This window comes from Colletes latitarsis, chromosome 12, assembly GCF_051014445.1.
Source record: "Colletes latitarsis isolate SP2378_abdomen chromosome 12, iyColLati1, whole genome shotgun sequence".
Lineage (NCBI taxonomy): Eukaryota > Metazoa > Arthropoda > Insecta > Hymenoptera > Colletidae > Colletes > Colletes latitarsis.
In genome coordinates this window covers 23,350,200-23,365,799 of record NC_135145.1, presented here as the reverse complement: position 1 = coordinate 23,365,799, position 15,600 = coordinate 23,350,200, and the positions used below count along the sequence as shown (strand labels likewise).

Here is a 15,600-nt window from a genome sequence, read left to right as displayed (position 1 = left end):
AATTATGGCAATTTAAAGGTAAACAAAAGGAGGTAGCCTCAGACGAACAAGTTCCACAATTAGTAAAAGAATGCACAAACGGAGTATGTACATTATCTTGGAAAAAGGGCCAAGATGTTAAAAAAGAAAATTAAATACGGTTTACATAAATTTAATTTAATATTATTTATAGTTGCCAATATAACATTACTCTTATTTTATATATGTATTGTAAATGTTCTTTGAAAATATAATGAAATTAATATTGTGTATAATTACAAACATACATTCCAACTAGATAGTTGTTATTAGTTTGTTTTTGTATGTAAAATAGTTGATGAATAAAATTTAAATATGAAGCAAGTTACATGAAACATTGATGCTTTTATAAATTATTACTGTTTAGGGTTAATATGTAAAGTAAATAATTCATAAATAAAAAAGGTATTTGGTACAGAGACATACATATGTACATACATAAAATGCTTTTTTTATTTAAAAATTTCAATTCTACTTTAACATATTTAAAGACAACAGATTATATATTGTACGATATACATGAATTTTTGCAAAACTTTATCAAACTTGTTCTTATTTCCAATTTGTTATACTATGTGCAGAAAAAAACTTTTGCTCAAGACTATTAGAATCTTAAATTATTTTAATACGTGTAACTATTTGCAAATGCTATTTACTAATTTAACGCTTAACAAATGATCTCACATTTTTGAGGAATTTTGTATATCCTTGTATGTATACTCATGATTAAAAGCCATAGTACAATAACTATTTTACTTACACTCGTACACGATATTTAACTATAAGAATACTTTCTAAATGATATTACATAGTATAAAATATATTATAAATGTCATATCTTCGATAAACTTGAAGCTTTAGAGGACAATAGAAAAAGGGTACCTTGTTCATTATTTCAAAATACATTACATATCACTTAACAAATACTCGAGTCTGTAAAATATTCTTAACTTTTAATGAACATTTCTAAGTTCAACTTCAAATACAAGTGTACTGTTGCCGGGAATAACGGGCGGCGAACCCTTTGCTCCATACCTGCAACATATGTTATTTATAAGAAGTCATATATTTATAATATATAAACAGAATCTAAAGTGTATTAATACACTTGGGATTTTATATAGTGAATGAGATAATGATACATACGCCATAGCCGGAGGTATTGTAACGCGCCGTTTTCCACCAACTCTCATTCCCGCGATGCCAACATCCCATCCTTTAATCACTTCACCTTTTCCAAGTCTAAATTTGAAACCTTCTCCTTGCATCGTCGAGTCAAATTTTTTTCCATTCTTCAAACGACCTACATAATATACAGACACAAACTTTCCAGCTTTCGCAGGTGTACCATTACCTACTTTTAATTCCTCTACTTGGACTCCTCCTTCTACTATTCTTTTCTTCTGATCATTTTGAACATTCTTATCGTTTGATTGCCGTTGCTCTTCTTTGCTTTTTTTTTGTTGTTTCTGTTGCTGTTCATGTTTTGCTTCTTTTCCATTTAATAATTTTTTCTGCTGCTGCTGCTGCTGCTGCTGCTGGCGTTTATTCTTTTTATCTTTTTGCTGAAGCTTTACAACCTTTTCCTCTTCATCTTCCTCATCTTCTTCTTCGTCTTCATCTTCTTCGCTATCCTCTTCTTCAACTTGATTTAGTTCATCCCCTTCTTCTAAATCATCCGTTTCGCTTTCTTCATTAAGACCATCTAGTTCTATATCTTCTTCGTCTGAGGACTCTGCTTCAGGTTCTTGTCTAGGGCGTTTTGCATTCTTTTTGTGACTCAAAGAATCCTTAGCTTTTCTCTTTGATTGTTTATCGACAAGTTGCGGTGCTTCTTCATCATCTTCTTCCTCTTCTAATTCATCTAAATCCAAATCTTCATCGGGTATCAGATATCCAGTTAAATGCACGTGACCATGACCATTACACGTAAATGCTATTTTAGTTCCCTCTTGAAAATTCAAATCAAGCGGTACCTGCCATGTTGCATTTTTTATTAAGCTACACAGCAGGTAATTTCTATTATCGTAGCACAACATTACTTGTACCAAATTGTCATCTGTAACAAGTAATGTATTATTTAAGAAATTAAGGAAAAAACAATAAAAAGTATAAGTTGTAAATAAAATGATTCTATAATATGATTTTATTTAAAACTTAAACAAGACTTTGTGTAAGTCATGACAATGAATCCAGCATGTTCGAACAATTACTACTTTTCAAATTGAAATCGAAATAATAATCTGAAAATACATATATCAAATAGTTTTTAAAATAACGTAAAACTGATTTTTACCGGCTGTAGTGAGATCTAAACTAGCCATTGACACGTGGAATGATTTTTCAACGATCTGTGTGTACCGTTTATTTGGTTCTATTATCAAACCTAAAAAGAATTACAAAATTAATATGCTTGTACGATAACGACTCCATCATAATTTTATGTTTTTGAAATGTACGATCGTTTCTTACGACCACATGGCGACGCCATTCTAAACATTTCTTTGCCGGCAAATTTTAGATAACCGATAATATATAATTTAATTTATACTGGTTTTTACTTACCCCAAAACATCGTGGCTAATGTAATTACTTAACTTTCGTTTAAATAAAATAAGACTATTAACAATTAAAATCCTAAAAGATGTAAAACCGATATATATGTATATATATATATATATATAAGTAAATATGTCCGTGTGTAAATATATATATATATATATATAGAGTGTCTATACTTATATATGTACACGAGGTACAATAAGCTATATAAATCAGGTACTCCTTATGGTCTCGCGCCAACTTGCCGAACAACTAGAGCCTACCCAAGTCTGCCATACAGTATGCATCGCCGCCTAAACTCGATTTCTAACATGAATTATTTTTTTGCAGATGCAACCCCATATACTGTGTCAACGATGACTATCTCTGTGTCTTCCCTCTAGAGGGCTACGTACAGTAACCGATTATAATAACGAGACAGCAGCATTTGTCAACGGTGATGCGAGATTTAAAGAATTCTTGGTTTAGTGTTGTTTATGGTGGAGTAAGTAACTTTAGCTTGCCATAATTCTACTCTATAGAATAATAATCTTATAATTTTGGGTAATTTCGTACAAGATTTGAGGAATCGAACCGTTTTCATGGAAAACTGCCCCATTGCATACACGCTCTTATACACAGCTACGTGAACGCAAGCTCATTGAATCGCAACTGTGGGGAGTCAAGAAAAAAGACGATCGTCGACCTTTCCTTCACGTTCTCGAAACAGGTGATATCCGGTTTTGATATAATTTAATTTTGAAAATAAACGAGAAGATCGAAGGAATTGTGATTCTTTCTATCTTTTAAGTTTATTAATCTAGGTTATAAGAACGTGAAAAGGAGAACGATGAAACTTGGATTTCATCTATCTTTCTTCGAGTCTCCAGTCGCAGACGTTAGAAAACAGCACCAGTTTCTGCTACCTGACATTGTAATACGAATTCGTAATTCCTATTTCTCTTTGTCAGCCTATTTGATAAAGTTACTTTAATTATTTTCCTAATTTAAAAGTACGCGGCATTTTACGACCGATTATACCGCCATCTACGGCAGAACGCCCAAGTTTGTCGAGAAATAGTTCGCGCCTCCCATGCTAGATGGAGCGTCAAGTCCTATTTTCAAAAAGAGTATTTTTCTGGTGTCGTTATTTCTGTCGCGCGGATTCAATTTCTCGTAAGATGTTGGATGCATCTTATTCGATAGATGTGCGATGGCGCGGAGGAAAGGCAAACGACGGTAAACGGAGAACGGTGGTTTCCATTTCGAAACACGGTCGTCCGGTGGAGTCCTCTCGAGGCTGAAACGGACCGACGATGGTTAGTTCGTTCGATGTTCGTTTCGAATTGAAAGCCGTCGGTGCATAAACGGGCTCCGAGCATTGCATCGGAACGGCAGTCGCAGTTAACGCGCCGCGAATAGCACGTTCGTTACCGGTCTGCTGGCCACCGAGTCGCGCCGTATATACGTCAAATTTTACGTATTAACACCGCCACCCCGTCACGGTCGAATATCGTTTCCGCTTTTGGATTCGGTCACCGGACGAAAAGGTTGCGTTCGTTCGTGAACCGCGATAACGTTTAAATAACATCGACGAGCGTATAGTTTTTGCACATTAGTCCCCCATGTATATAGATATATATGTGTGTGTGATTTACAGTGAAAGTACGAAACGCATCGAGAACCATGACGGCGCGTCGTGTCATTTAGAAGTGCGCCCACGTTCGCCGTCCGAGATCGATAAACGGTAGAGTGTTACTAGAAACGAGCATTCGCTTGCGCACCGGGAACGAACCGCTGGTGTCTCTTTAGAAAAAGGAAACAATGGCCGTGATGAAAGCAACAACGCAACGTTAACGATAGCGACGAGAACGGCGGTGGCGGCGGCGGCGGCGGCGGCAGCGAAGGTGCAGAGTGTCGGTACCGGTGTTGGTGACAGTGATAACGGTGATAATATTTCCCATTCACGTTTCTCACGGATATTGCAATAGCACGTAAGGTTCCCGGTAAATGTCAATTCGGTTCGTCGTTGAACGAATCGCGTATTTCGACAGACGCGCGTCAGGTTCGCCCGATTATTGACGTTCTCGGCGGGCAACTATAACGCCGCTAAAACGATACGTATCGATTCGAAGAAGATGTGTTTCCCGAACGTGCGTCTCTTTCCGTCGTCCACGACGTCGAACGGAACGATTCGACTCGTTTTGCCACGAACGTACGAACACTTGGATCGACGGTGGTTCTCACGACGCGATAACTCGATCCGTTCAACGTGCTAGCCAGCGTTTGAATCGCGATTATCCCGTGCGTGGGTGCCGCGCTCTGTTATGGTCGTTTACGAGTAAATGCCGATCGAACGTTCGTCGGGATAACATGGCGTGCCAGTTCCACGACACGATCACTTAACACGATCGCCTAATCGATCGTAAGTAATCGATCAAGTGCGTCTCATCGCGGTGCCTTCTATGTGTTTATTTTTTTTAGTTGCGTTGAAAATGAAATCGCTCGGCACGAGCGGAACGTCCGACCAACGGTAACGCCACGGAGAAACCAGAGACGCGCGGAGGACAGACAGAGAGGGATCGAGAGAGAAAGAGAGAGCAAAGAAGCCCCGATAATGAAGGAGCACGGAAGCAAACTTCCGCCGGAGCAGCCTGCGAAGATTCTCAAGTCCCTGTTGAAAAAGCCCGGTCAATCGAAGGCCAGGTCGCAGAAGAACCGAGTCGTGATCAACGAGAAGCTGAACGAATTTTTCGCCGCGGATTACATAATATTGATAAAGGAGGAATGTTGCGCGGACTACGAGGAGGACTGCGACTGTTGCTGCCAGGAACACGAGCTGATACGGCTGGGGAATTGCAAGGAATGCCGGGCCGAACTGAACCTGCGTTTCGGCGTTTCGGATAACGGTCGATACCACGACGTGGACAGGGACGAGGAGATAATACACGGCAACGCGGTCAGGGAGCAGGGTTGCGGCAGCGAGCGGTTCGACTGCGTCGAATTGCACGTGGAGGACGAGGAGGAAGAGTACGAGGTGGAGGTGGACGCCGACGAGGACGAGGACGAGGACGAGGAGGAGCTGGACCTGGACGAGGACAAGGAGGAAGAGGAACCGAAGCTAGATAGCAACGATCGGTTGCTGGAGACTCAGACGAAGGTGGATACGAGGACCAGGAAGAGACCAGGAAGGGAGAGGATCGATGGGGCACCGGATAATGGAAATCGAAAGCGAACGATCGAACCAGATGCCCGCGAAACGAGCGTGTCTGTCCTGTTGCCACCGTCGACGACAACATCGCCGCCGCTGTTGCATTCCTCGCCTCCACCGCCGCCACCACCTCCACCGCCGCCTCCACCGCCGCCACCGCCTCCCCCGAGACTACCAGGAACACTGGACGGAACATCGTCGCCGGTCCCGCGGCCGGAACACCAGCACGAGACTCTCAGCCCACCCGAGGGCTACAAGGATGTTTACTCAAACGGTGAGCCCCCCCAATCCTCCTTGGATCGTTACCAAAACTTATTAATTATTAGATCACAACGAACAGCAGGTGAGTCGCGTCTGTGTAGAGCGTCAGACGATTTCCCAAGCTTAATTCCTCGAAAGCACTCCGGCTCTCTGTACCTCTCGTCGATCGATTCGACAAATAAGGCAAGTGTACTAGCAGTCGATCGTTTAAGAGCATTCGCACACGGACTTACGTATCCTTGTTAGTTTTTCGCACCGTTGGAAGAAAAGCTACCGATAAACCCGACCACTTTCCAACTAAAAAACCACCAAGGTGGGTAGGTATAATTAAAAATGTAATTAGGTCAATTAGCCTCGTGGAAAGTTTAATCGTCGACGAGTCGTTACTTTTCAATTCATAGAGGACGACCCGGTGATTCGGGGAAGGAATAAAATAAACGATAATAAACGTATTTCAGACTGAACCCAGACTGCGGTTTAATTACAAAGGTGTCGGTCGTCTTTGTCGAAGATCAGGACGCTGACATTAAAAGTATTATCTCGGAAGCCTGCAGTCGAAGCTTGTAGCCGTCTTATCGTTGCCTGTTGCATGGATTTCTCTCACTCCGAATGGGTCAAACCATTCTTCTTTCTTCCCGGAATACCGCCAGTTGGATTAGTTTCTCGATTCTCTCCGCGTAGCGTCGATTACTGGTGCATGGAACCTTTATCTTGCAAACGAGAAAATATTTTCCAACGCGACGAGCCGTGCCAACTCGAGAGAGCTATCGCGAGTGTTCCCATAGACTCGGTTTGTATGGAACGCACGGCGGTTAATAATGGATGCTTTCGAACGAGTCGGCATAGTTTTTCCCACGACACGTGTTTGCAAAGTTGGACGACCGACGCGACTGTTCTCGCGTTCGACGATCCGATCGTAGCCACGTAGTTATTATTCTTATTTCGTAATAGAGAAGCATGCACGGAACGTGCACGATGTCTACGTAACGTGTAAACATTGATCGGCATGCCCATCGACGTTCGTGAACGTTAAAACGATAACTCCGCGCGCCTACGCTCATCGGAAGCGTGTACAACGTAGCGTGACTCCGGTGTTTTCACGGTACGCAGCAAGGACGAATGCGTGCATTCCTGGCAAAAAGTGATCACCATCTCGTGGAATACGCTTGTTGCGTCTCGTTTAATATACCTTTCACGCGCGTCAGGCCTGTACAGGTCGTTGAAAAATAAACGTCCGCAGAGACTTTGAGATCTCGTGGTACGCTCTGATAATATCACGGTACTACAAGATGACACGCATCGCGTTAATTATCTAATAAACTATTAATCGTTAAAACCGTGTACCATTATATATCGCTATGCTAGAGTCGATTGAAAAATCACCGTTGCACCTGGGGACCTCGATAGACGAATAGAAAGTCCGTAAACGTTTTCCTTTTAGTATATCCGAGGTCCCGTTTCTCTGCACGAGCGACTAACACGACTATGATTTCGCAGATTCAAATATCGAAGGAGAATCGCCGTACGAGCAGGAGAAGGTAGCGGAGAACGACGATGAAAACTCGAAAAAATTGACCGAGCAGTTGCAACGAACGACGTCTACCGGTATATTTACATTCTACAACTAAGAAAAATACGAAGTATCGTGTACGAATCTATGCTCTTTATTTGTAGAGGCGCGTCATCGATATCTCGTGGAGACGATAACCATGACAACGGTCACGGAGCGGCGTATTGTTCGCGAAATCAGTCAAGAAGAAGAACGCGTCGTTCGGCGGGAAGATATCGATCCATCGAACGAAAGGAGAAGCGACAGGAAGAATGTCACCGAGAGGATGGCTGCTTCTCACGACAGTCTTTGCCCTGTCGACGACCGTGGCACGCAGCGAACTTCGTCCGGGAAACCAACGAACGGTATGGAACAAGATCAAGACGATCGACTCTCTCAAAATGAAACGCCGTCGGACGCGAAGGAACTCTCTCTCGTATTCAAACTCGGTAGCTCTTCTTTAGCGACCAACAGCTTGAAACCGAATTCCGCGGTCAGGCAATTGTTTCCAAATCCGAAATTCGTTTCGCCGCCCCCTAGCAAGCTGATCTCTTCGACGAGTTCCATCGACGATCCGCAAGACAGATCGCAAGATAGCTTGCGATTGTTCGACAACGCGAAGAGATCGAAGCTTACCGAGAGCCAAAGCGCCGATTCCTTCGACGAGGACTCGAATCTGATCAGAAGAACGATCGAGAGAAACACGCTGCGCAGAAGTCTCTTCAATAAATACCGGTCGAGCTCGCGGAAAAAGAATCCACCGTTGAAAAACTTGTCCCTGGAGGAACGGATACGCCAGCTGACCTGCGTGGATCAGGAGGAGGGCGACGCGTGTTCCAATTCGACGGACGTCAACGATTCGAATACGGTTCTTGACGTCGACGCCGAATTAGCGGCACGCGCCTCGCCCTTGGAGCAAGAAGCCGCGTTGACGTCGACGAAATCGCTTCTTCAGAATCAGACTACCGATATTAACGAGATTCCAGCGTCGCAAACTGCTACAGGATTCGGTCTATCGTCTGGCACAACGATGGCGGCGGTACCGTCCACGGCAGCGACGTTACTTGCATCGAACGCTTCGACGACCGTCGCAGCTTCGAATTATCACAAGCAACATTCTCTGGCCAGTGGTTCGAACGCCGCTACGGATCATTCGCACAATCATTCGACTTACAGAAAGCTAACGGATCTGTTCGTGCACAAGAAGAATTCAAACATGCCGGATCTTGGTCTTGGAAATAATGGCAAGAGCAACAACGTCGGCAAAGAGTGTCAACAGTCGCGGAACTCTGTCATGAAGACCAATAATTCGGACGCGCGTAGACAGTTCTTGGCAAGTCTGGCGCCATTGTCGTGCGTAACGGTAAACAGCACCGATACTCAAGAAGACTATTATAGACACGATTCTAGGATGATGGCTAACGAAAATCGCGATTCACCGGCTAATTATAACACCATTTCGCCGTACAGTTTGGAAGACATCGAGGCGGCTTTGCGCGAAGATGATCAAAGTTACGTAGGTCCTCCGGATGTTACCAAAGGTACCCCGATGCTCACCAGCAGACCCGACATAGGCGATAACATGTCCGACGAGTTGCTCGCGTTCGTCGAACAGGACAAGTTTAGAACCGAAAGAATAAAGCGCCGTTACAACGAGACGGAAGATCATTACATGCCTAAATTAAACAATGCCAATAGCTACGTTGCTGAAAACAGGCTCGATAGAATCATCGATGGAAAGAGCGACGGTGACGACGGTCGACAGCAGTTTGGCGTCGCGCATCGCGACGACGTCAACAGTAACCGTGTCAATAACGAGAACAAGAATCGTGGCCAAGTACAATGCAACGCTGGTCATCGATACGATAACAATAGAGTCAACAAAGACGATAGAAACGGCGGCAACGACGACAACGACGAGGACGACGACGATGAATTGAACGATTATGGGTTCAATCGCAGACCATCGGTAACTGGTATCAAACAACGACTCTCGAACAGCACTTCCGACGAAACCTTCCATCGAATGGTTCTAGAAACTAACGACGCGACTGTCCCTGGTTCGAACTTTCAATCGCCGTTGCCGAGTTATCAGGAAAATAATTGCGTGAAGATCGACGGTCGAATTGCATTGTACGACGAAACGATCGATGACTCTGTCCCGCATTCGATCATCGGTACCTTGGTCACCGACGACCGCGACGCCAACACCATCAACAGAATAAACACGATGCAGAAACAGATCGACGATATTTATCAAACGATCGTCGAGAACACCAACGTTACTGCCCAGAGTTCGTTGGAGCACGGTGGTCCCTGCACTGAGGACGCGTACGCGCGACAGCACACGCAGCTACCAACGAACCACGATGCAACCTTCCGTTTTTATCAAGAGCAGAGAAACGGCCAACAATACTTTCAAGAGCAATTAAACGGTGGAAATACCCGAGCCCAGCGCGGCGTCGCAGCCGGAGCCGAGGACATCGACGCCGCCAGCACCGGCAGAGATTACGCGACGAACACCCGGCGTCGTGATCCCGTCGTAACGACGCTCTCGAATTATCGGTGCAACGTAATGCCCGCCGCGAACACTACGTTGCCCAGCAGCAACGGCAAGTGCTATCGCACCATGTATTTCGTCCCGTACAACGGGCTCTCCGATCCAACTTACCAGAACATCCAACGCATTCTACCGGCCCATCCATCTCCAAGTTACGCGAGCCACATCGAACGGTATCCATACCCGTGCTCGAACAAGAACGATCATCGACCGCAAACGCAACCCCAGCCACTGCCCACGTCGCAACAGCAGTTCAAGTATTACCAGTTAGGGAATCGTTCGCTGTCGCCGATATCGAATATCACGCAAACCAATCTTGCTTCTCCGCTTCCTTCGGGTTCGATCGGTCACTCGGTGCCCCCCGGGACCGGAACTTCCCCGCCTTTCGATTCGCGACTCGCCGCGATCTCGTCCCCCAACCCTATCGCGTTGCAACCCGCGCAACAAACCTTGCATCTTCATCTCCACCATCACCAGCAGCCGGATGATTTCCGAATTTCCGGCGTAGCCTTCTCGCCAGTCCCCCAAACCGCGAACCATTCGTTGCAAGTCCACCATCACCAGCATCAGCATCATCGACACCATCATCAGCCTACCTTCTATCGATTGCCATCGACGATCGCCGCCGCGGCACCCTCCTCCTCCTCCTCCTACACCGTGATCGCACCCTCGAGATGTGGCACGTACGCCGGCACCGGGGTTGCGACCACCGAGAGCTCTTATCGATTCTATCAAGTGCATCTAGGACGCACAGTGGTTACGCCATCCTCCGAGCTCCAATCGGCCCAAACGTTTTTGTCCTCCTCCTCCTCCACCTCGATCGCTTCTTGCGCCACCACCTACTCACCTTCGTTGCCAACTTCGACTTCGTACACGTCCCCCTTGTCCTCGTCGTTCACCTCGTTGCCCACCGTCACGGTCACGCCCCAGCAGACGTCTACCCTTGTGCTTCCAAATCATGTCCCCGAACCTACGCGTGGAGCTATCCAATCCGTTCCCACGCCTTGCACTTCCGCCACCTCGTTGTCCTCCTCCTCCTCCTCGTCCTCCTCGTCTTCCTCGACCTGCTCGTTCTCCTCCTCGTCATCTTCCTCCTGTTCCTCGTCGTCTTCGTTGCAAATTCCTTGCTCCCCCTCGAAACTACAACAACAACAAGTTCTCGGCCCCTACGCAGTGATAGAGCGCGGCGTTCCGGAAGGAGCTGCAAGCGCGTCTTCTCACGATCTTCCGCAACCGGGAGTTTTGCTTACGTCTAACTCTTACGTCGCGCGCAATCCCACCGGCGTGTCTTTACCAACTCATGCACCGAATTCGGTTTATTATGCGATGAACGTTTAAACATCCTAGTCGCGGTAAAGTTTCATATACCAAAGGGTTTCCCGGATACGCGAACGAATGTCTACGCCCGCGGCATATGTTTGTATATCGATGCATGGTCGTTCATTCCACTCGAGTAAACACAATCTACGGTAAACTTACTATCTACGTCTCCGCCTACGGTTAGAGACCTTTACGCGACTTTTTCCCCCTCTACGTGCCGTATTGTGTTTGATGGGCCGCGACGCATACGTAATGCGTGGTCAAATGGCGTTCCTTTACGTACCACGCTGACGGAAACGGACCGGGGAAAGTCTCCAAGCTACCAGGTTTACGTTGAATAACACCTACTTACCCGACACTGGCGATAGCGATGCGACGATCGGTTTTCTGCAGTACGGTAGCCCTTGCGTCATGATTAAATTAACTTTCCTCGGCAGCAACAAAAAAAAATAAGTCAACTTTGTTTTGTCGTCTGTCACACTGGCAACGTACGTTGTCATCGATTCTAGTCACGGTAAAATACGTACGCTAATTAACCACAAATATAAACCAAAGTACGTTCAAGACGTTTATGTATGCGTGTAAGTATAGCCGACGATGATTATGTACGATTCAAATTTAATTCAATATTTGCGGTGGAATTGATACAGTAATTAGGAATATCATGGCGAAAAAGAAGAGGTGCGATGCATCGTGAACCAAAGTTATTTTATTTCAATTAGCGCAACGTTTCATACAAAACAAATTACCTTAAAGTGTCTGTAAGAAAGCGATACAATTAGTACCGTACGCTCCAGGATTCGGCATAGGATTCGTATTTGCTTCAACTTTCGTCATTTACGTTTGTGCAATATTCTGCCGTCATCTCTTCCGTTTCCTCTAAGCACTCCCCGCTTATTTCCGTTTTATGCTTATGAGAGAAAGACTAACGTTCGAAAACCTATCGTTGTAAACGGCAGTACAACGAAAAAGGCGATAATGAAACGAAGAGATAATTGGAAAGATAGGTGACACAGTTAAACAGTATTCCGTATTTTTTGTATTACGAAAACAATACAAGTGTTCAAACGCGAGAAACGATCGAAGGGACCTTCTCGCGTCAAGTAGTTGATATTAATTTGCCCTCTCTATATTTGAAACGTACGGATAGTGTACGTAAAGCGTATGTACACCGAGATACACGTTTCGTGGTATCGCTTTGTCCTCTTTTTACGAGGAAGCAAAACCATAGAGTATACATCGTTTCGCAAAAAAGAGTATTAGACGATTGGACAACGGTCGATTTGGGCGTGTGCATTATCCAGGTACATGTGTAATAACAGTGTATCGCAATCGGTACTGTAGCGACTTAAATATAGAAATGAAGTATCAACGTGTTAGAGTAGAAGGTAAGATAACATTCGATATCATAAACGATATTCGAATGTAATCGATTTCAATCCAAAGTTAGATACCAAACATTCATGGTAATAAACGGCCAAATTTAAGAACAAGTTTTACATGTACTATAGTTTACTTAATCATTCAACGATATCACCGTGAAAAAAGCGAATGTAAATAAAGCTTTAACCACACCACCGTGTTAATCTTTTATGGATGTCCGTAGAAATATGTTTTCTGGCGATATGAATAAATTTTTAGAGAATGCATTTAACGATAATGTTTGAGAAACTTTGCTGTTATACGCGGAAAGGATAAAAGTTAGTATGCGAAATTACCGTCGCGTTGCGTAATGTCACGAAGCGGAAAAGAAACATACGTATCGAAGTAGAAATCGTGAAAAATGTATTCATAGGTTCGAATCGTTTTTTAAAACTGATTTATTAAAAAATTCACACTACCAATTTATCAATAAAAACGTCTTACACAATAGTTGAATGTTTTGCAAATGTTTTGTTACGAAAATCGTATGGATGTTCGTAGAATCTCGGTGATTATGCCATTTCTTTCGCGCGATCGTCAAAGTATCAATGCTCGCTGCCATGAATCGATATAAGCGAAATCGATTGCTTATATTTATTCAATGAACGGATCGATGACAGGAAATGCGTATACTATACATTTATACGGATCCCCGTTATATATAAAATGTCTGTTCTCATCTTTTTGTGTGAATTTTTCGTTCAAGTCGAGCACGTATCGAATGCGTCAGAAACGAAAGATGAATTGTACCGATACTCGGATATCGGAACTACCGATCGTCGAAAATGTTCTTGCATGCACCGTACGATGGAACTCACAGTCTTCGGCTGAATAGCGCTAATAGGTTTCAGAGAGGATGTTGGTTGTGCTCTACAAGATGATACATCGCCTTCTTCTCACTGGCTCTGGAGGCTCTAAAGCTGCTAGGATCGCTTCGTCAAACACATTTTTTAAGCCTTTCTGAAATGCGAAAGAATAGGTATTAGGACGATCGATAAACAGTCAACAGCGTGAAGCAAACTTATAACAGATTTCATTATACCTGTGTAAGAGCACTGCATTCGACGTATTTTACCGCCTTCAGCTCTTTGGCGAGCTTTTCCCCTTGTTCCGCCGATATAGGTTTTTGTTTATTTTTTGCAAGTTTCTCGATCGTCGCGGCATCGTCTCGCAAATCGATCTGAGTACCAACCAATAGGAACGGTGTCTTTTGACAATGATGAGTTATTTCTGGAACCCACTGGCAAAAGATTTCTAATTGATTCGTTGGGATGTTTTGCCGTAAGAATTATCGACTAATCTAGCGTCAAATTTTACACACATACCTTCTCTTTAACATTTTCGAAAGACGAAGGCGATACAACAGAAAAACAGACAAGAAATACGTCAGTCTGAGGATAGCTTAAAGGACGCAAACGATCGTAATCCTCCTGACCTTTGAAGAAACAATTAGATGTAATTCAAACTATACGAGTACAACCAAGGTTATTTAGACATACAGAAGATAATCTTTCACGATATGCTTATCAGTAAACTCATTTGGAGAAAGAAAGATTAGATTTGTAATAAATTGAAAGAAATTTGCAATTACCAGCTGTATCGAATAATCCTAAAGTATATGGTTCTCCCCCAATCATCACAGTTACGGCATAATTGTCGAATACTGTTGGAACGTATTCAGATGGAAATTTGTTGGTGGTATATGAAATCAACAAACAAGTTTTACCTACTGCACCATCCCCCACTACGACGCACTTGATTGTCTGCATTTTTCTTGTTCAGCGTTTAATTTTTCTGTACAGAGAAATGAGTAGTATATTACTAAACGCGGTTCTTAGTTCGACAAGCGGAAAGCTTTCTTACACGGGATTACTTGTCAGCCACACAGGTGAATTTTTGTCTGATTTCGTTCCATCGTGTTCGGTCTTGTTTAGTCTCGTCGAGTTTCCGTCAAGTCTCGTTACGTTCCATTACATTCGGTCACGTTCGATTACGTCCCGTAACGTTCAGTTGTGTATTCCCCGAGCAAAGAAACGTAAATGCTAAACGTTAATTAAATGCATTCTCGCAAAGTTTCGCGAAAAAGAATCTTTCTGCAGAAGAAACTAGAATCGCGTCTGACAAATTTCAACGGGAGCCAAGCGATTACACACATAAGTTTCCTATGAAATAATTGTGTTTTCAGATCGCCATTTTAAATATTCCGTCAAATATATCAGTTTTTCTTCCTAAGCAATATCATCCAAATATATGGCCAGATATATCCAATTGCATTTTTCACGGTTCAACGTAGTAGAAAGCGTACTGCATCAAGGAATGTAATATATGAAATTTAACCGAAACACTCACGAGTAACTGGGCGTCGACAACACACTTTACTGTCACAAATTTTTCGAATTAGTATAGAAAGTCGACGACTTTGCAATTCAGAGATGCTCTATGTGACCGCCATCTACTATAGTACTCGTTTCAAGCCAATAACCATGCGCCCAATCATTGATGTATTCTCTATACGATCGTTGTCAGCAATGCATCGATGATTCAAACAATTGTCCAAACATTGTTACATTGTTCATTGTTAATTCATTAGAGCAATGATCGAAAAATTATAAGATACGTATAATATTTAATATTGTTAATGTTTTAAACTAGAGGGCACCAATCAAAGGTGCCACATGTGGCGACATTGCAGTCTTAGCATTGCAGCGACACTAGGCG

At 43.7% G+C, this 15,600-nt stretch overlaps 3 protein-coding genes across 9 annotated transcripts; 1 reads left to right on the top strand and 2 right to left on the bottom strand.

Annotated features, from left to right (window-relative positions):
* Positions 1-407: 407 nt before the first annotated feature.
* Fkbp39 (FK506-binding protein 39kD) lies at positions 408-3,476 on the bottom strand. Of its 3 annotated transcripts, XM_076780142.1 has the most exons (5): positions 2,769-2,785; positions 2,584-2,655; positions 2,315-2,404; positions 1,165-2,077; positions 413-1,053 (listed from the first exon to the last, which is right to left on the bottom strand). In XM_076780142.1, the coding sequence occupies exons 2-5, from the start codon at positions 2,591-2,593 to the stop codon at positions 972-974; spliced, it is 1,095 nt and encodes a 364-aa protein (XP_076636257.1). In that variant the 5' UTR covers positions 2,594-2,655; positions 2,769-2,785; the 3' UTR covers positions 413-971. The 3 variants fall into 3 exon arrangements, with proteins under 3 accessions (XP_076636254.1, XP_076636257.1, XP_076636256.1); XM_076780139.1 differs by lacking the exons at positions 2,584-2,655; positions 2,769-2,785 and adding an exon at positions 2,801-3,476 and having other exon boundaries at positions 408-1,053; XM_076780141.1 differs by having other exon boundaries at positions 2,584-3,476.
* Positions 3,477-3,748: 272 nt separating this feature from the next.
* Positions 3,749-12,228, top strand: LOC143349138 (uncharacterized). 3 transcript variants are annotated; one of them, XM_076780131.1, is made up of 4 exons: positions 3,749-3,878; positions 4,220-6,044; positions 7,529-7,636; positions 7,706-12,228. In XM_076780131.1, the coding sequence occupies exons 2-4, from the start codon at positions 5,177-5,179 to the stop codon at positions 11,476-11,478; spliced, it is 4,749 nt and encodes a 1,582-aa protein (XP_076636246.1). In that variant the 5' UTR covers positions 3,749-3,878; positions 4,220-5,176; the 3' UTR covers positions 11,479-12,228. The 3 variants fall into 3 exon arrangements, with proteins under 3 accessions (XP_076636246.1, XP_076636247.1, XP_076636245.1); XM_076780132.1 differs by lacking the exon at positions 3,749-3,878 and having other exon boundaries at positions 4,208-4,553; positions 5,044-6,044; XM_076780130.1 differs by lacking the exon at positions 3,749-3,878 and having other exon boundaries at positions 4,208-4,984; positions 5,044-6,044.
* Positions 12,229-13,262: 1,034 nt separating this feature from the next.
* Positions 13,263-15,411, bottom strand: LOC143349143 (cdc42 homolog). Of its 3 annotated transcripts, none has more exons than XM_076780144.1 (5): positions 15,232-15,411; positions 14,474-14,676; positions 14,208-14,317; positions 13,925-14,122; positions 13,263-13,842 (listed from the first exon to the last, which is right to left on the bottom strand). In XM_076780144.1, the coding sequence occupies exons 2-5, from the start codon at positions 14,649-14,651 to the stop codon at positions 13,753-13,755; spliced, it is 576 nt and encodes a 191-aa protein (XP_076636259.1). In that variant the 5' UTR covers positions 14,652-14,676; positions 15,232-15,411; the 3' UTR covers positions 13,263-13,752. The 3 variants fall into 3 exon arrangements, with proteins under 3 accessions (XP_076636259.1, XP_076636258.1, XP_076636260.1); XM_076780143.1 differs by lacking the exon at positions 15,232-15,411 and adding an exon at positions 15,036-15,225; XM_076780145.1 differs by lacking the exon at positions 15,232-15,411 and adding an exon at positions 14,746-15,005.
* Positions 15,412-15,600: the final 189 nt, after the last annotated feature.